Here is a 16,704-nt window from a genome sequence, read left to right as displayed (position 1 = left end):
AGGACATTCCCTCCTCTTTTCTTTCTGCAGCGTAATGGGTGGGGTGGTTTTGAATCAGCCATGAAGTTTTTTTTCCTCCAACATTTCTCAACAAATTTAACAATTTTTAACAACTTAAGCCTGTGAGTGACCCCAGAATATCACAACCGTGAGGTGATGTAGTGACAGTTGATGAAGAGGCAAAGTAGTTGTTAGGTGGATTCCGGGTGAGACTATTGAGGCCTGCCTGGGTCCATGACCTCATGCTGTCTGACACTGCTCTGTTATTGCCAGTGCTGGGGGTCCCTCTGCAATGCAGAAGGTGTTCACACCTCATATAGGTCTCCTCTGCAGTGGCACTGGGAGAACTGGAAAGGCTCCAAGGAGAAAGAGGGAGTGCACTGACAGAAGTGGGTGTTCTGATGTGCGTTCCTTCATAGCCCTTCAGCTCTAGACAGGGTATGGTTGAAGAAGAAATATTGATTCCTACTTCTGATTCCAAATTTAAAATGTCTTAAGTGGAAAAGTATATATATTTAAGATATGTTTATTTAAAGCATATTTTATATATTTTTAATTTTAAATATATGTTTATGTATCTTTTTTGTTATTGCCATTCTTGACCAGTTTTCATGCTTTATTGTCAGTGGATGCTGCCTGTAAAGATTTCTGCCATTTGGAATTTGCTAACTTTTTTTGGTGTAGTCTAATGCTTTTTGTTTCTGTAGTATTCTGAGACAGGAATAAACATTGGTCCTAGGATTTTGCCACCCTAGTGATTAAGTCATTCTTTTTCTATGTTTCCTTCCAATCCTTTTCTATGTTTCCATAATGCTTCCATTTGTGAAGTATATGGACTTTCGGATTGTTCCATTCAGCATTGTGGCCCCAGCACTTCCACATTGCTTTCATTAGCGATTTCAGTGTTGTCCATCCTTTGTGTTGTCATTTACTTCATCCTTGTCTTTCTTCCTGTGTTTGCTGTTCCATGAATACCTCCCTGCCTACAGCTTCTCCTTCCAGCTCATCTATTCATCCAGCTTTGTGCCTACTCTTTTATTCTGCACGGGTACACAGGCACTGCACTCCTGGGCCTCACGGTTTAGTTTAGAGGCACAAACAGAAAAGCAGAATGACAACTGGAGCAAGCACCAGGAGGGAAGGGGATGTGGAACAGCGTGGGGTGATGCTTTACATGACCTCCAGAGCCAGCCCTGGTTGGATTCAAAGTCAGATCACCACTTAGGACCTCTGACTTGGGCAGGTGAATTCATGTCTCTGCTTCAGTGTGTTTGTCTGTGAAATAGTGCTTATTTTCATCATAGGTATTGTAAGGGTTACAGGCAGTAATCCACGTAAAGCCCTCCCTCACACAGTGCCTGGCTCCTCATAGGGTCTTCACTATTGAGTGTTGTTATTGCTGTGGTCATCATCATTCTAGAGAAAGTAGCTGTAATATAAATGATCAGGATTTAACTTAGATTGTAACACAAATTTTAAGTTAAAGACATACATGACAGCTGATGTTACTTGCTTTCACTGACCCACCTTGTATCACTCAGTCTCTATCCATCACTGTTGAGTGTTTTCTTCAGTTGCCCTTCAGCCAGCTTTCCTTTGGCTGACCTGCCTTTTAGTAATATGTTTGCTTAATCTTTCCAAGTATGAGACCTTTGGCCAGGTGCAGTAGCTCATACCTGTAATCCCAGTGCTTTGGGAGACCGAGGCAAGAGGATCACTTGAGGCCAAGAGTTTGAGACCAGCCTGGGCAACATAGTGACATCTCATCTCTACAAAAAAAAAAAAAAAAATTAGCTGGATGTGGTGGCCATGCCTGTGGTCCTAGCTACTCAGGAGGCTGAGGTGGGAGGATCACTTATGCCCAGGAGTTCAAGACTGCAGTGAGCTATGACCATGCTAGTGCACTCCAGCCTGGGCAACAGAGTTAGACCTTGTCTCCCACCCTTTTTTTTTTTTTTTTTGATACAGAGTCTCACTATTTCACCCAGGTTGGAGTGCAGTGGCATGATCTTGGCTCACTGCAGCCTCTGCCTCCTGGGGTCAAGTGATTCTCATGCCTCAGAAAGGGTAGTTGGGACTAGAGGTGTGCACTACCACACCTGGCCAATTTTTTTTTTTCTTTGTATTTTTAGTAGAGACAGGGTTTTGCCGTGTTAGCCAGGCTGGTCTCAAACTCAAGTGATCCTCCTGCCTTGGCCTCCCAAAGTGCTGGGATTATAGGCACGAGTCACCATGCCCAGCCAACTTTGTTTCTTAAAAAAAAAAAAAAAAAAAAAAAAAAGCTTTAAGACACCAGTAGAAAGGAGATTCAGGTGAGAAAAGGAAGTCCAATATTCAACATTTCAAGTACTTGTCATGACATGGTTTTGCTCAGGCTGAGTATGATGCCTATCGAAGTTCTTGTGGGAGTCAGGGGCCTGAGACCATGGAGCTAAGAGCCCACTGGTCTGGCTTTCAGAAGTCTGATTTGCAGCCTAGACAGTAATTGGGCAACTTTCTATGGCTCAATTCTTCACCTCAAAAATAAAGATGGTGAGAATGGCTGCCTAAGAGTTGTGAGTTTTAAACAAGATTAGGAATCTCACATGCCTAGCACAGGGCACCTGTAACCCATTGCAAGTGCTCCATAAATGTTAGTGATTAAAGGGAACATTGAACCATTTTGAGTTCTGCATTTTATGGGGGAAATGGTATAATCCCGTGGTGGTTTCTTGTTTGGCGATGAGGAATTTCTATAGCCACATCTCTGGGGAGCAGCAGCAGTCTCCTGCCTGTGGTATCACCAGTCTGTCTTGACTCCCCTGGCCTGCTCTTTGAGCTGTCTTGAACATAATTTCTTCTGTGATTGGGAGATCAGGAACCTCACACACCAGCCTGTCAGATTATAAAAGAGAAACAATTAGAAGCGGGGCGGGATGGGGAAAAGAGACACATTTATAAAAGACTGAATTTGTAAAGAAGATTCAGAAGTCACTGCCTCAGAGGTGATTTGGATTAGTATCCTTAGCAGCGTCTTCAGTTCATTGTTTTTATTAGGAAAGTCTAAGGAAGTTTTCTGAGCTTCATTTTCAGTGTTTTACATGAAAACACTGTACCCCCTTTTTGGTTTGCTTTTTGTTGCTGTTGGCTCCTTTCAGCTTTCTTGCTTGGAGTTTCAAGGGCTGAAACCAACATGACATGTGCCCCGCCCCAACCTGCTCTCACAGTTGGACTTGGCAGAACTTGTCACCAGCTTGTTATGTTCTTTTATAGACAGAAAGCAAATAGGCAAAGGTTAACAGTTGGCTAATTTAAATGAAGGCTATATTGTGTTAATTGTACTTTTCTTTCAACTTTTCTGTAAGTTTGAAATTTTTCAATGTTGAAGAATATGTTCTCTTACGTGCCTTATTTGTAGGTCATAGGATTTGTTGTTAAGAGTGATTTTTAGTTATGAACTGTATATGTATGTAACCTTTTTTTTTTTTACATAAACTGGATAAGTGAAGATGAGAACCTTCAGAAAATATGTTGTTTCTCTAGTTTAAAAAAAAGTAAGATATTGCTTTTTTTTTAACCACCTCAATGAATATGGAATATGGATAAAATATTTGCATAGATTTAGGAATATGTCATATTTATTTCTCCTGTCATCAGTTGAGAAAAACTACCACAATTAAATAAAAATATCTTCTCCATCACGGCCATCATGCCTGCCTGCCTTCTACTACTGTAAATGGCCAAAAAGATTAATCGGAAAGTGCCTTTTAACAACTTCTAGTTCTTTAGAACTTACTCTAACTTAGCAGGGCTATTTGATTGGTGAGGCAGCAAGATACTGACTACATAGGGTAATTAATTAGTCAATATTCAACCAATATGAATTCAGGGATTTTTTTTTTCTAACAGGATAATCTACAGGGGTACAAAACCCAAAACAAATTTCTAAATAAGGAGATTTTGGAACTCTCAGCTCTACGAAGAAATGCAGAAAGGAGAGAGAGGGATCTGATGGCAAAGGTGGGTCAGGATAGATGGATTCTGTTACCTGGTGGGAGGTAAGGTTAGGAAACCATTGAAATTAAGCATGCTTTACAAACCGGTTCAACTCCCAGGCTTAGAGAGATGTAGTTACTGATAACAAAATATGTTTAAAATATATATAGTACATAGAGATATATAGTTAGTCTTATTTTATCTCTGATGAAGACAAAGATAAATGCCCTGAGATGTGAGTTTTTCACATAAACTGGGTAAGAATGAGAAGCTACAGAAAATGTGTTCCGTTTCTCTAGTTAAAGAAAAAGAACATAAGGTATTGCTTTCTTTGTGTGTTACCTTTGTTCATAAGCATTTTTAATGGACTTTGAAGAAAACAAACTAAATATATAATTATAAGGTCCCCTAAATTAAGATTATTTGGGTTTTGATTTATGCTGTTCAGATTGTATTTATGGAGATGGTGAGGTGAATGCCGCCTCTGTGGACCCAGTAGGGTTGTTGTGAAAGTCCGATATGATTATGGCTGGAAGGGGCTTTACACAAAGTGTAATGGGACCACAAACATTTCAGCTGTCATCAAATGAGTTGTAGTCAAATGACACTTGTCAATAGCTGTTATATACCTGATAAACTTTTTTGAACAGAACTTGAAGCATCTTCCCAGACCTTATTCCTGCGTTTTTTCCGGGGTATATTTGATTTGTCTGATAAGGTGGCAGATGGGAGCTAGTCCTGGACCACAGTGTCCTTAAATAGAATGGGTATAGCATGGAGTGGCCACTCATGGGCCATGTGCCAAATGGCACCAAGCTGGACCTCAGTAATTGGCATGTAGTAATTGGCATGTAGCCTGTCCAGAGGTGATGCATTTGTTGGCATCCGGAGGTCTGATTATCAGCACTCCTCTATAAGGAAGAGAGGAGCCCACTGCAGGCCATTTTAAACGTGACAGGTGGTCTGTGGCATAAATTAATTTATTGTCTTTGATACAGTCTGTCTCTGGCTCACTTCCTAATAGTTTTGGGTTTGTTGTTCACTGGTTATTTGAGTATCTAAATATTGCTCTTCCTGTGTCTCTGTCTGGATGGAGGTAACCACCACATTCTCTGCAGTATTCTAGCCTGGAAGCCAAGCTCTGCCAGATAGAAAGTAAATACCTGATATTGCTCCAAGAAATGAAGACACCAGTGTGCTCAGAAGACCAGGGGCCCACCCGGGAGGTCATAGCCCAGTTGCTGGAGGATGCTCTGCAGGTTGAAAGCCAAGAGCAGCCAGAGCAAGCATTTGTTAAACCTCATCTTGTCAGGTAAAGGTGCTAGTGACTTTTGGGAGTAGTGCACCCCATTTCTGAAGTCCCTTTTTCAACAGCAGGAACCATTCGCAGAAAGCCGTACACAACTGTGTGTCTCATTTGGTGCTCATGACAAATGCTGTCAGGTCAGCAGAACAGGTAATGTCTTCATTCTCCCCTAATAATCAAGTCATAGAGCAGGGACTTACCACAGGTCTTCTGATTGCAAGACCTATTTCTCGTGTAAGTAAGGGAGCCTTCCTTCTGATCCTTGCTTACTTCAGGAGGAGCCGGTCTTCCAAGGAATAGGAACCATCTGCTAAAACAGCCCTACCCACAGGTGGTTCAAAACAAAGGGGGCCCTTAAGTGGGGAACTGAGCTTACACACACATACACACACACCCCATATATTTTTGGGGAAATCACTGAATCTGGAAGCCCATGATGGATCTTGGATTAAGAACCCTCTCATAACCTGTTTTCTAAAAAAAATTAGACTCATGAAATACTTGAGCCAGGAGAAATCTGCAGATTCATGCAGTTCAGCTTCCTCTTGTTTCCACGACTCAGGACCAGCCCTGTGTCTAGGCCTTGTTTACGGCAGTCTCCTTGCTTCTCCTGCCCCACCCCTGCAGGCCCAGGTGAAGCCTTGCTTCAGTTTGACGTGACCTTTCCCTTCTCTGAGCTTACAGCACCAGCCTGCAGTGTTTGGGCTACTCAGATAACAGAAATATGCTCAGAAAGTACCCAACACCATCTTTACTAAACACTTTTATGGATGTCTCACAGGTGCCAGGAACTGTGCTAAGGGTTTTATGTGCAGAGTGGTACTTAATGCTCAGTGATGTGGGTGTTTTTATTCTCACTTTACAAGTGAAGAAGCTGGGTATGGAGGTGATATAACTTGCCCAGAGTCACCCAGGCTGTGAGTGGTGAGGACAGGCCCTCAGCCGCCTGGATGGTCAGGTTCCCAGGTGCTGGAGCGCCACCTGTACGCTGGGCATTGCTGCTTTGCCCGTCGTGGTGGTGGTTAACTTCTATGAGCTCTTGGAGTGCTTCTGAAGGTGCTGTGTATTCTTCCCATGTAAAAGTGTTTTGTGCTCTTACTACTTACATTGTGTGTTCAAATTTTATATATAAGTAGAATAACCATGTATATTGTTTTATTTTCAACTTTTTCTTATGGAAAATTTAAAACACACAAAGAAGTAGACAGAATTATGTAACATATACCCCTGTGTGCAACTAACTGGAGCACTTGTTAATGTTTTGCCAATATTATTTCATTTTACCTCCCAACTCCCCAGTTTTTTTTCTGGAATATTTTAAAGCAAATGCCGGACATCACGTCATTCCACCTGTAAACATTTCAGTATGTATTTCTGACTGGATACATACTAATCCCAGATACATATCATTTTGAAACTTATTTCCTTCAACATTATTTTCTGAAATTATCCAGGTTGATACAAGTTAACTCCTGAGCTTTTTTTTTTTTTTTTTTTTAAGAGATGGGGTCTCACTCTTGCTCTGGCTGGCCTGGACCTCCTGGGCTCAAGCAGTTCTCCTACATCAGCCTCCCAGACAGCTGGGACTACAGACGCACACGACTGAGCATGTTTACCTTCTTTGTAGAACATCATTGTATGAATCTACCATGGTGTCTTTATTCCTTCCCCTCATGGAGGACATTTAGATCTTTCCATTTTTCCTTGTTACAGTGATGCAAGGACCATCATGGTCCATATTCCCATGTGCCCACGTGAGAGAGTTTCTCTAGGGTGCAGACTGGAAGTGGAATTCCTGGTGTGTAGAAAATACATACCTTTAACTCTGCTAGATCTGATTTTCAAAGGGCTTGAGTAAGTTTACGCTCAGCAGCAGTGTGTGAAAGGCCTTTGTAGTAGTTTTCTTTTACTGGTACAACAAATTATAAACATTGTGGCTTAAAACAACACAACACAAATTTGTCACTTAATAGTTCTGAAGGTCAGTAGCCCAATATGGGTCTCATTGGATTAAAATCCAGGTTTAATTGAGGGCTGCATTTTTTCTGAAGGTTCTGGGATAGTTAATTTCCTTGTTCATTTAAGTTGTTGGTGGAATATAGTTCCTTGCAGTCAGTTGTAGGACTAGGTCGCTGTTTTCTTGCTGGTTGTCAGCTGTGGTTGGTGGCTTCTAGAGCCCCCTGCGTTCTTTGGCCCGGGGCCCCTTTTCCCATCTTCGGGGCGACAGCAGCAGGTCCAGCGCCTCTCACGCCTCCCATCTCTCCTGCCTGACGTTTCTCTGACTGACTCTTCCACTTTGAAGGGCTCATGAGGATATTTGGGCCCATCCAGATATCCCAGATAATCTCCTTGTTTTAAATTCTGCATTAACATTCCATTAACAACATTCCTATTGCCATGTAACGTAAAACAGCCACAGGTTCCAGGAACTGGGACGTGAACATCTTTATCCCTAATAGCTTATAAATACATTCTTCTTTTTTTTATCTTTTAAAATGATATTTTTAAGCATAAAGTTATACATATGTAGTACATATATGATAAAGAAACATACACACGCATTAATGTAGCCAGATTTATCAGTCTTGTTTTTGTGCTGTTGCCTGCGTTTTCTTCCATGCTTTTCATATTTTCAGTGTTAAACTGTTTGGAATTGGTTTTTTCCCTATGTAGTATCAAGTAGAGATCTAATTTAATTTTTCCATATAGATAGTCATTCTAGCTTTATATACTGAGAAGTCGATTATATCCTCACTGATCTGAAATGCTTCTCATAGTTCAAAGTACCACGTGTGCATAATTTGGTTTCTAGACTCTCTTTTTCTGTTGCGTTGGTCTTTGTTGCTAAAACTTTGTCATTTTAACTTTTCCTTTTGTTTTTATCAACAGTGAATATGATATTTATGGGTTCAGGACTGTACCTGAGGATGACGAGGAAGAGAAGTTGGTCGCCAAGGTCCGCGCGTTGGATCTGAAGACTCTCTACCTCACAGAAAACCAGGAAGTCTCCACTGGGGTCAAGTGGGAAAACTATTTTGCCAGTACAGTCAACAGGGAGATGATGTGCTCTCCAGAATTAAAAAACCTTATCCGTGCGGGCATTCCCCATGAGCACCGTTCCAAGGTATGGAAGTGGTGTGTGGACCGTCACACCAGGAAGTTCAAGGACAGCACGGAGCCTGGCCACTTCCAGACATTGCTGCAGAAGGCGCTGGAGAAACAGAACCCGGCCTCCAAGCAGATTGAGCTGGACTTGCTGCGAACTCTGCCCAACAACAAACATTACTCCTGCCCCACCTCAGAAGGCATACAGAAGCTACGCAACGTCCTCCTCGCCTTCTCCTGGCGGAATCCAGACATCGGCTACTGCCAAGGCCTAAACAGGTGGGGGCACAGCACAAAATGTTCCCATTTGCCATTAGGCAACTTGTAGGCACCGGTACTGCCTGGCAGCTCCCTCCCTTCCTGGTTGGCCAAGAAAAGTCAATATTTTAGAAGAAAAAAGTAGTTGCAGCAAGCCAGTTTTCATGACACAGTGTCCCCAGTTCTAGAAGAACTGAGAGAAACAAACATGCTTTCAGAAAGTATTAAGAACACAAGAGTTTAATTCATTTGAAACTACTGGAGTCTCATTTTTTCCTAGTCTCATCACACTTGGGTTTTGATCAGAAGTTTGATTTTATTAGTTTGTAATGCATGGAGTGGAAATTGATGGCCACCCCTTGTTTATGCAGTATACAGGATCTTTTTGTGAATCAAGAAGTCGCCCCAGACAATTATTCAGCTGATTGAAACTTAGCCCTTCATGGACTTAAACTTGTTTCCTTTTAAACTAGAACCTTTAACAGGTCTTGCATACTTCCCTACTTCCATAGGCAGAGGACGCTGAAAAGCCTCTCACATTTTCTTGGTGATCCAGGCTCATCCTCCTGAGCTGTGTAGGGATGGGACAAGACCTCAGGAGGACTGAGGTTTGCTCCCCACCAAGCTCTTCCTGTCACTGGACTTTGCACTGACTGCTTCTTAATGGCTTGTGCACTTTCTGCTTACTGCTGTCCTGGCAGTTGTCCATTTATATTTCTGTGTTATGAAAGTAGGTAATCAAGTTTGTAAAAAAAAAAAAAAGGATAAAGGTCCAGTGCAGTGGCTCACACCTGTAATCCCAACACTTTGGGAGGCCAAGGTGGAAGGATTGCTTGAGTCCAGGAGTTTGAAACCAGCCTGGGCAACATGGCGAAACCCCATCCCTACAAAAAATACAAAAAAAATTAGCTGGGTGCGGTGGGTCACACCTGTAATCCCGGCACTTTGGGAGGTCGAGGCAGGCAGATCACCTGACGTCAGGAGTTCAGGACCAGCCTGGCCAACATGGTGAGACCCTGTCTCTACTAAAAATACAAAACTTAGCCAGACAGTGGCACATGCCTGTAATCCCACCTACTTGGGAGCCTGAGGTAGGAGATTTGCTTGAACCTGGGAGGCAGATGTTGCAGTGAGCCAAGATCGTGCCACTGCACTCTAGCCTGAACAACAGAGGGAGACTCCGTCAAAAAAAAAAAAAAAAATTAGCTGGGCATGGTGGCATGCGCCTCTAATCCCAGCTACTTGGAAGGTTGAGGTGGGAGGATCGCTTGAGCCCAGGAGGTTGAGGCTGTAGTGAGCTGTGATCATACCACTATACTCCAGCCTGGGCAACAGAGTGAGACCCTGTCTCAAAAAAAAAAAAAGATACGGATAAAGTAAGAATGGAAAAGCTCTGCCTGTGTACCTTAGGAATTCTGTAAGCCGTGCATGAGCTGGAGTTCTGAGTACTGACATTTGTTCTGGCTGCTGACAGGCCTTTTTGCTTCTGCTCCATGCCAGGTATTGACCTCCAGGTACGGGTTTTCTGTTTGTGTCTGAAATGAGAGTACTGCAGGAAGAAAGGGTTTTAAGCTGGAATGTTATTTGGTTAAGACCTGAAACCAAATGGTTTTCAGTAAGTCACTGTCTCTGTGGTGGTGAGGATAGGGCAGCCTCTCTGTGTGCCCTCAGAAGGTGAAAGGGACTAGAGCTACTTCTAGACAGTCTCCATTTTTAAAAAGCCTGTAAGTAGCATCCTGCCTAATGAACCAGTTTTGTTTTGCTTAAAGCCACCATTCACACTGTATACTCAATCTAAAAATTCCTGGAAGCTGGAAACCCCTGAAATTAAGGGTCCTGGTGAGGACTTGAGTGTGCCTGTTTGGGGTACAGTAATGCTCCGTTTATTTGGCATTGTTATGGAATCAGTTTTTTCCTACATAAATGATACTTCCAGATAATTGAAGCTTTCTCTCTACACCTCCACCCTCATCACCATTAAAACCTCTGAGTTGTAATTCTTTGGGATTTTTTTCTTCAAAGTATTTGGTACGTGTCCATGCCTTCTGAGCACCCAGAACTTCAGTAGGACAACTGTAGCCTTGTTTAGATGATGGTGATTCAGGCCTATCATCTGGAATATTGGTGAATATAAGTGATGTCCTCAAAGGCTCTGCCGCTTTCAGACTCCTTACCCTTTCTCCTGGCACCATCAAGTCCTGTGGATTTGGTGTCTCTGCTTGCGTGTCTTGTTTTTCTCTCCTCTGTCTCTGCCAGTGGTCACCATTCTCCTTTCCATCCCATCCCTGCATACTTGAGACATCCTCTTCCCGGACTTTTTTTCCATTTAATTTGAGATGAGTTCATTATAGTTTTATCTAAGGAAAAAATTTCTGAGAAATGGCTTCAGGGGTTTTCCCATGAGTGTTGCTCATAAGCTTTGTGTGATGGGCAGAAGTTTTGGGTTTCAGCTGAGTAGAGGGAGGCCTATCTCTCACCTCTTCCTTTCCATCCTGCTGCGCCAGATTCCCACTTGGAGCCATACCAGGGCTGTTGATTAGTGACAGCATGTAAATAGCTGACCCGTTTCCGTTATGAACAACAAAGCAACTGAGACACATGGTCCTCCTCCCCTGCTGTGCATGCAGCGGACACAGCACTGTTAGCTTCTCCGGGGTGCTCTCGTCTGCAGCCCGTTTTATTCCTTCAGCCTGGAAGCAAGATGGCATTGGGAAAGCTGTTTTAAACCGCCCTGTGTTCTTTGTTACTTACATTCACATCTGGATTTTTTTGTGTATGAAAGGGTTATCTGGAACTTCTTGATGAACTCAAAAGAATCAGCTGCATTTGCAAAAGTGTTATAATGAAAACTATTTAATGAGGCTGGTTGATCATTGGGAAACTATTTCATCTTTGAACAAAAACCAAATGAAAGTGGGGAAAAGTAGCTTTGCTTCTCAAATTTTAGGAAATGTCCCCCCCCCCCCCCCTTTCTTTTTTAATGAGACAAGGTCTCGTTCTGTTGCACAGGCTGGAGTGCAGTGGTGCGATCATCATTCACTGTAGCCTTCACCTCCTGGGCTCAAGTGATCCTCCTGCCTCAGACTCCTGGGTAGCTAGGATTACAGGTGTGCGTCACTACTCTTGGCTGATTTTTGTTTTTTGTTTTTCTAGAAATGGGGTCTTGCTATGTTGCCCAGGCTGGTCTTAAACTCCTGGCCTCAAGTGATCTTCCTGTCTTGGCTGCCCAGAGTGCTGGGATAATAGGCGTGAGCCATTAAGCCAGGTCCTTATTATTCTTTATTGGAGAACTAGAAATAGTTTTGGCCGTGGGAGAAAAAGTGGCTTAAAGCAGACGGTCTCTGTGGAGACTGTGGTAGCAGCTGTCTGTGCCTGGGCTCTCATCTTGTCCTCCCTTTGCTTGTAGGTTGGTGGCAGTGGCCCTCCTGTACCTGGAACAAGAAGATGCTTTCTGGTGTCTCGTTACCATAGTGGAAGTTTTCATGCCCCGAGACTATTATACAAAGACTCTTTTAGGATCCCAGGTAGTTCTGAAAATTCTGTGTTTCAGTCATCACTTTTAGAATTGCAGCTGAAATGTGACCTGAATTAAACCTGTGGTCGGGGTTGGGGATTGCTTTGTGTACATGACTTCAGAGACTGATTCCTGAAGACAGCAGGCCACATCTCAGAGGCTGTCCCCAGTCATGGCCTGCTGTTTGTGACTGAGGCCGAGTTGGGTTCATTCAGCCCCCTGCGAACCAGCAGAGACAGACCCGTCCTGCAGGCCTAACATTGTGTTCACTGCTCTGCGCTCTCTTCCCCAGACACAGACCTACCAGCGGGCTGAGTCATAATCCAGGCGTGCTTGGGTGACTGGTGTGTTAGCTCAGGCTGTCAAGAAACAGATGTCAGGCTGGGATGAGACAAACCAGAGACTTTGGCATGGGGGAACCCCTGTGGAGGACAAGGGACAGGGAAGCTCTAGCCCCAGGAAGGGAGGAGGATGGGGAGGAGAGTCCCAGACCCTGTGCAGTGACCACCATGAAGTCCTGAGGAAGTCTGGGCAGGGCCAGTGGGGAGCCCTCAAGCCAAGGGCAGTGACCAAGGCACCCACCTCCACAGATGGGCTGCATTCGTGCCCCTGCCGCACCCGTGCCCTGCTACTGGAAATGAACATGGTGATGCACCAGAGGGGCAGCAGCAGAGCCTGCAGTCACCTCCCACAGTGGGGGTCTGAGTGGCGCATTTCATGCCGTCCACACCTGGAGTCTGATGCCAGGGGCCAGGGCAGGGTGATAAGGGCGGGAGAGCCCAGTGTTTCCGTCTTTGCTTGGGACAGTCCTGGCCCTGGACCAGATCCTTGGCCCTTGCATCATCCCTAGGCTGAGCTGGGGCTGCTGTCGGCACTGGCTTCCCCATAAGCCGGCCCTTTGCATGTGGCCCAGCCTCAGGCAGCTTCTATCTTAGCCAGAGCTGTGCCCGTGTGTGCCTACTCTGTCTCTTGTCTCTTCTCTAGGTCTGTGCCCCGACCTGGCCTACCTGCTCACAGCCTCTCCTTGCCCTTCTCCTGCACCACTCGGTGTCACAAGGCCTGGACCCACAGGCCAGCGAGAGGTGTTGGCAGGAGACTGAAGGGTGACAGGAGGGACTGAAGGGGTTTTCCCTCTCCCCGTCTCGGGCACTGTCTCTGAAGGTGGCTTTGTCTCCTCTGTGCCCAGCTCCTGTTCGGTGTTTCCTCTGTACCAACAGCTCACCCTACCGGCTCCCTTCATTGCTCCCCGCAGGGTGGCTTTCTGCCCTTGCTATAACTCTGGGCTGCCTCGCTGTCAGCTGTTTGGCTTCTCAGCTTTTCTCTCAACGATGTGGCCAGCCTCTGGATGACATTCACTCTGTGACACATATTTAGAGGGACTTCCATTTTCCTGGCTGGACCCAGAGCGAGTGTTCTTTGCATTTGCATTTCTGCCTTTGGAGGGAGGGTCATCATTATTGCCTCCTATTTCCGCCTGTGCTCCTCACCTCTCTAGCTCCCCAGGCTGGAAACTCAAGCCATCCTGGACTCTTGCCTCCTTCCCCTGTATCCCTGCCGTCAACATTTCTAGTGCTGCCACCTGCCTGGAAGCTTACATCTGTGTCCCCTTTTTGTCCGTCTCACCACGGTGGGACCACCGTCCCCTCTCCATCACTGCAGTTGCCTCTCTCCTTTCTTCCCGCTGCCACTCGCCTACTGCTCCAGTTTAACCTCTGTCTCACTCAGGCATTCAGTCTCGTCCCTCTGCTGCTGTTGTCCGGGGCTCCTCAGGGTAAAGATGCCTTCGAATGCCGCCAGGGCCCTCCTTCCTGCCTGCTGATGGGACATATGTTCTCTGGGCATGCCCATCCTCTGGGTACTTTCCTACGTAATCCCTCTACTGGAATAACATCCCATTGCTCATCTCCCTGGGAAGCTCCTGTGCAGCCTTAGCACACAGACATCTCCTCTGTGAGTGGTCCTTCCTGCCTCAAGGCAGGCACGGGGCCCTGCTGCTGTTCCCGCTGCTCCGGTGCAGGCCTCTGGGACAGCAGCCACCTGATTGGATCATCCTTGTGTGCCTGCCTGTCCTCCAGCTAGTCAGTGGTACCTGAGGGCCATGGCCCTGTCTTTCCTTTTTCTTTCTTTCTCCTTTTCCTCTATGCCTGGCACCCCACATAGTAAATGTTTGAACTTACATGAGCTACTCTTTGACCAGGGAAGGGGACCTGGCATTTACTGAGCCCTGGCCCCGTGCCAGCAGCTGTACAACTGCACAGAGCCCTGCAAGCTTGAGCATCAGTCTCCCTATTTGACTTGGGAGAAAACTGGGAGCCGAAGACACTAATAAGCAGTTTGCCTGAGGTGCCACTGCTGAAGGGCTGAGCTGGGGTTTGAACTCAGGCCTCTGCAGCTCTGGGCCTAAGCTTGCCCATCTCTGCCCAGTGCCTAGAACGTCACAGGAGGGTGGCAAGAGAGTCAGAGCTCTGGCCTTCCCAGAGGGTGGACTTTCGCCACAGCTGCCCCCTTCAGGTCCCTGTCCCAGTTTCACAGATGTCAGTGGATCCCAGGAGAAGCTTATCTGGTCTCCCTGTGATCACTTCACTTGCTAATTACCCAGGAAATGTATTGTTCTGTTGCATTGGTGTGTAGGAAATGAACAGCAACAGGAAGAGGCAGTAGTCAGTCAGGTGGGATTAGAGGGTCAGTAAAGAAAGTTTTGTGTGTTCATGGGCACCTGAAAGCTAATAGCTTTCAAAAATTCAAATTTAAAATATCAGGTGACCCAGTGTTTCAGAATAAGAAAAATGAAGGATTGATCTTTCTTAATTCCATTGAAGTGTAGCCAAGCACCTTGGTTAGGAACTTGGGTGGAGGGTCACATGTAGTAGTAGGTCACAACCCAGGCCCTACCTCCTATGAGCTGTGGAGCTTGGACACATCACTTAACAGCTCTGTGCCTCAGTTTCCCCATATGTAAGATGAGAGTAATACCCCTTCACACAGATTATTTGAGGTTGAATTCAGATGATGCATTAAAAAAAGTTGAATGTAATGCTCAGAACATTGTAAAAACTCAATAAAAGTTGGTAGTATTGTTATAGGGGAAGACTTATTTTAAATGTCTGGATTTAAGATAAAATTTGCATCACATTGTCATGTAAACATAAACGTAAATTCTAAGGAGACTTCTCCCTCCCCCCGCCGACTATACAAGTAATAGATGCTCACGAAAGAGAAGTTAGGCAATGTAGAAAGATGTTAAGAGGAAAATGGAAATTACCTGTTATCCTGCCAACTGGAGAACCATGGTTAGCATTTTGATGTATTTCCTTTTGCTTTTTTTCCCCTAGTTCATATAGGTATCCAAATTGAGAGCACACTGTATCCTGGCTGGTTCACATTATAGCATGAGCATTTTCCCATGTCATTTTATACTGTGTACCCATCCTATTTGGTGGCCTAATACTCCATCAGGTGGGTGCTAGAACATGTTTAATTATCCTCCTGCTTATCGATGGCCATTATGTAAGGTGGCTCTTAAAATGCGGATAGCTTTGTGTGTGCTGTCGACCCTCAGCACTGGGCTTTGCCAATCACTGTCAAACTGCCTCCTGCCAGAATCAAGTGCCTGAGCCCCGTGTCCACTGCTACTACAGTCCACATGCTTGTCAGCTTTTCCATTCATTCCATCCTTTGAGTGCATGTTCTGTGCCAGGACCTTGCTAGGTGCTGAAGACACAGAGATGAATGACACAGTCATTCCATGTCCTCCAGAGCTCAGTGGAGGAGGAAGCTTGAACAGAGGCCAGAGCAAGCGTTCCCTGGCAGCCTGCTCCACACCAGCCCTCCGCCAAGCACCCGGGCAGCCTTAAGAGTGAGGCACAGTCTGCCTCCTAGTTCGGAGAAGAGATGTGTACAAGGATCTCCTCCAACGTCAGGGCCAGCTGATATGCCCCTCCCTCTTGGACGTCTTCAGCTAGATCCTCCAGGCTGAATGAATCACGTCATCATCAACTGGTCTTACAGTGAGCTGTCCGTCTCCCTTGCCACTTTATTGCTCCCTAAAGGCAGCTCCTGACTGGGCATAAAATATGGGAAAGTACGTACAGTTGACCCTTGAATAACGTGGGTTTGAACTGCATGGGTCCACTTACATGTGGATTTTTTCAAACAAACAGACTGAAAATACAGTATTCACAGGATGTGAAACTCTCTTATATGGAGGGCCAGCTTTTTGTGCATACACCAAGGGATGACTATCGTTGTTTTTTATACTATGGATAGAGAAATTGTTTTAGTAGGTTGGTACTAGGTTTTTATTTTTATCTTTTTCCCATCAAATCCAATTGATTAGAATTAAAAGCATCAAAGGGTAGTCCGCTGTGTGAGGTTAAGTATTGTTTTGTGAAACATTTATTTTTGTTTTGTACACGTGCACACTGGTTCACGTGGACTGGGTGATGGTTGAAGATGCATGTTTTTTTGTGAGTCATAGACAAAGGCTAGGAAAGCCCCTGGCTGACAGGATAGTGTCTTGACTCCTCAGTGTGATTCAGGGGTGTCT

At 45.1% G+C, this 16,704-nt stretch overlaps 2 protein-coding genes across 3 annotated transcripts in view; one reads left to right on the top strand and one right to left on the bottom strand.

The window, feature by feature from the left end:
* The window catches only part of CRABP1 (cellular retinoic acid binding protein 1), a 658,055-nt gene that overhangs the window by 336,485 nt on the left and 304,866 nt on the right, over nucleotides 1–16,704 (bottom strand). The window lies entirely within an intron of this gene.
* Nucleotides 1–16,704, top strand: part of TBC1D2B (TBC1 domain family member 2B) — an 82,328-nt gene that overhangs the window by 55,830 nt on the left and 9,794 nt on the right. The window contains exons 7-10 of the mRNA XM_050799953.1: nucleotides 3,889–3,999; nucleotides 5,094–5,287; nucleotides 8,171–8,665; nucleotides 12,051–12,168. Coding sequence (XP_050655910.1) covers nucleotides 3,889–3,999; nucleotides 5,094–5,287; nucleotides 8,171–8,665; nucleotides 12,051–12,168 — 918 coding nt within the window. The remainder of the gene's footprint in view (nucleotides 1–3,888; nucleotides 4,000–5,093; nucleotides 5,288–8,170; nucleotides 8,666–12,050; nucleotides 12,169–16,704) is intronic.

Source organism: Macaca thibetana, chromosome 7 (genome assembly GCF_024542745.1).
Source record: "Macaca thibetana thibetana isolate TM-01 chromosome 7, ASM2454274v1, whole genome shotgun sequence".
Lineage (NCBI taxonomy): Eukaryota > Metazoa > Chordata > Mammalia > Primates > Cercopithecidae > Macaca > Macaca thibetana.
This window is presented reverse-complemented; position numbering and strand designations above follow the sequence as displayed.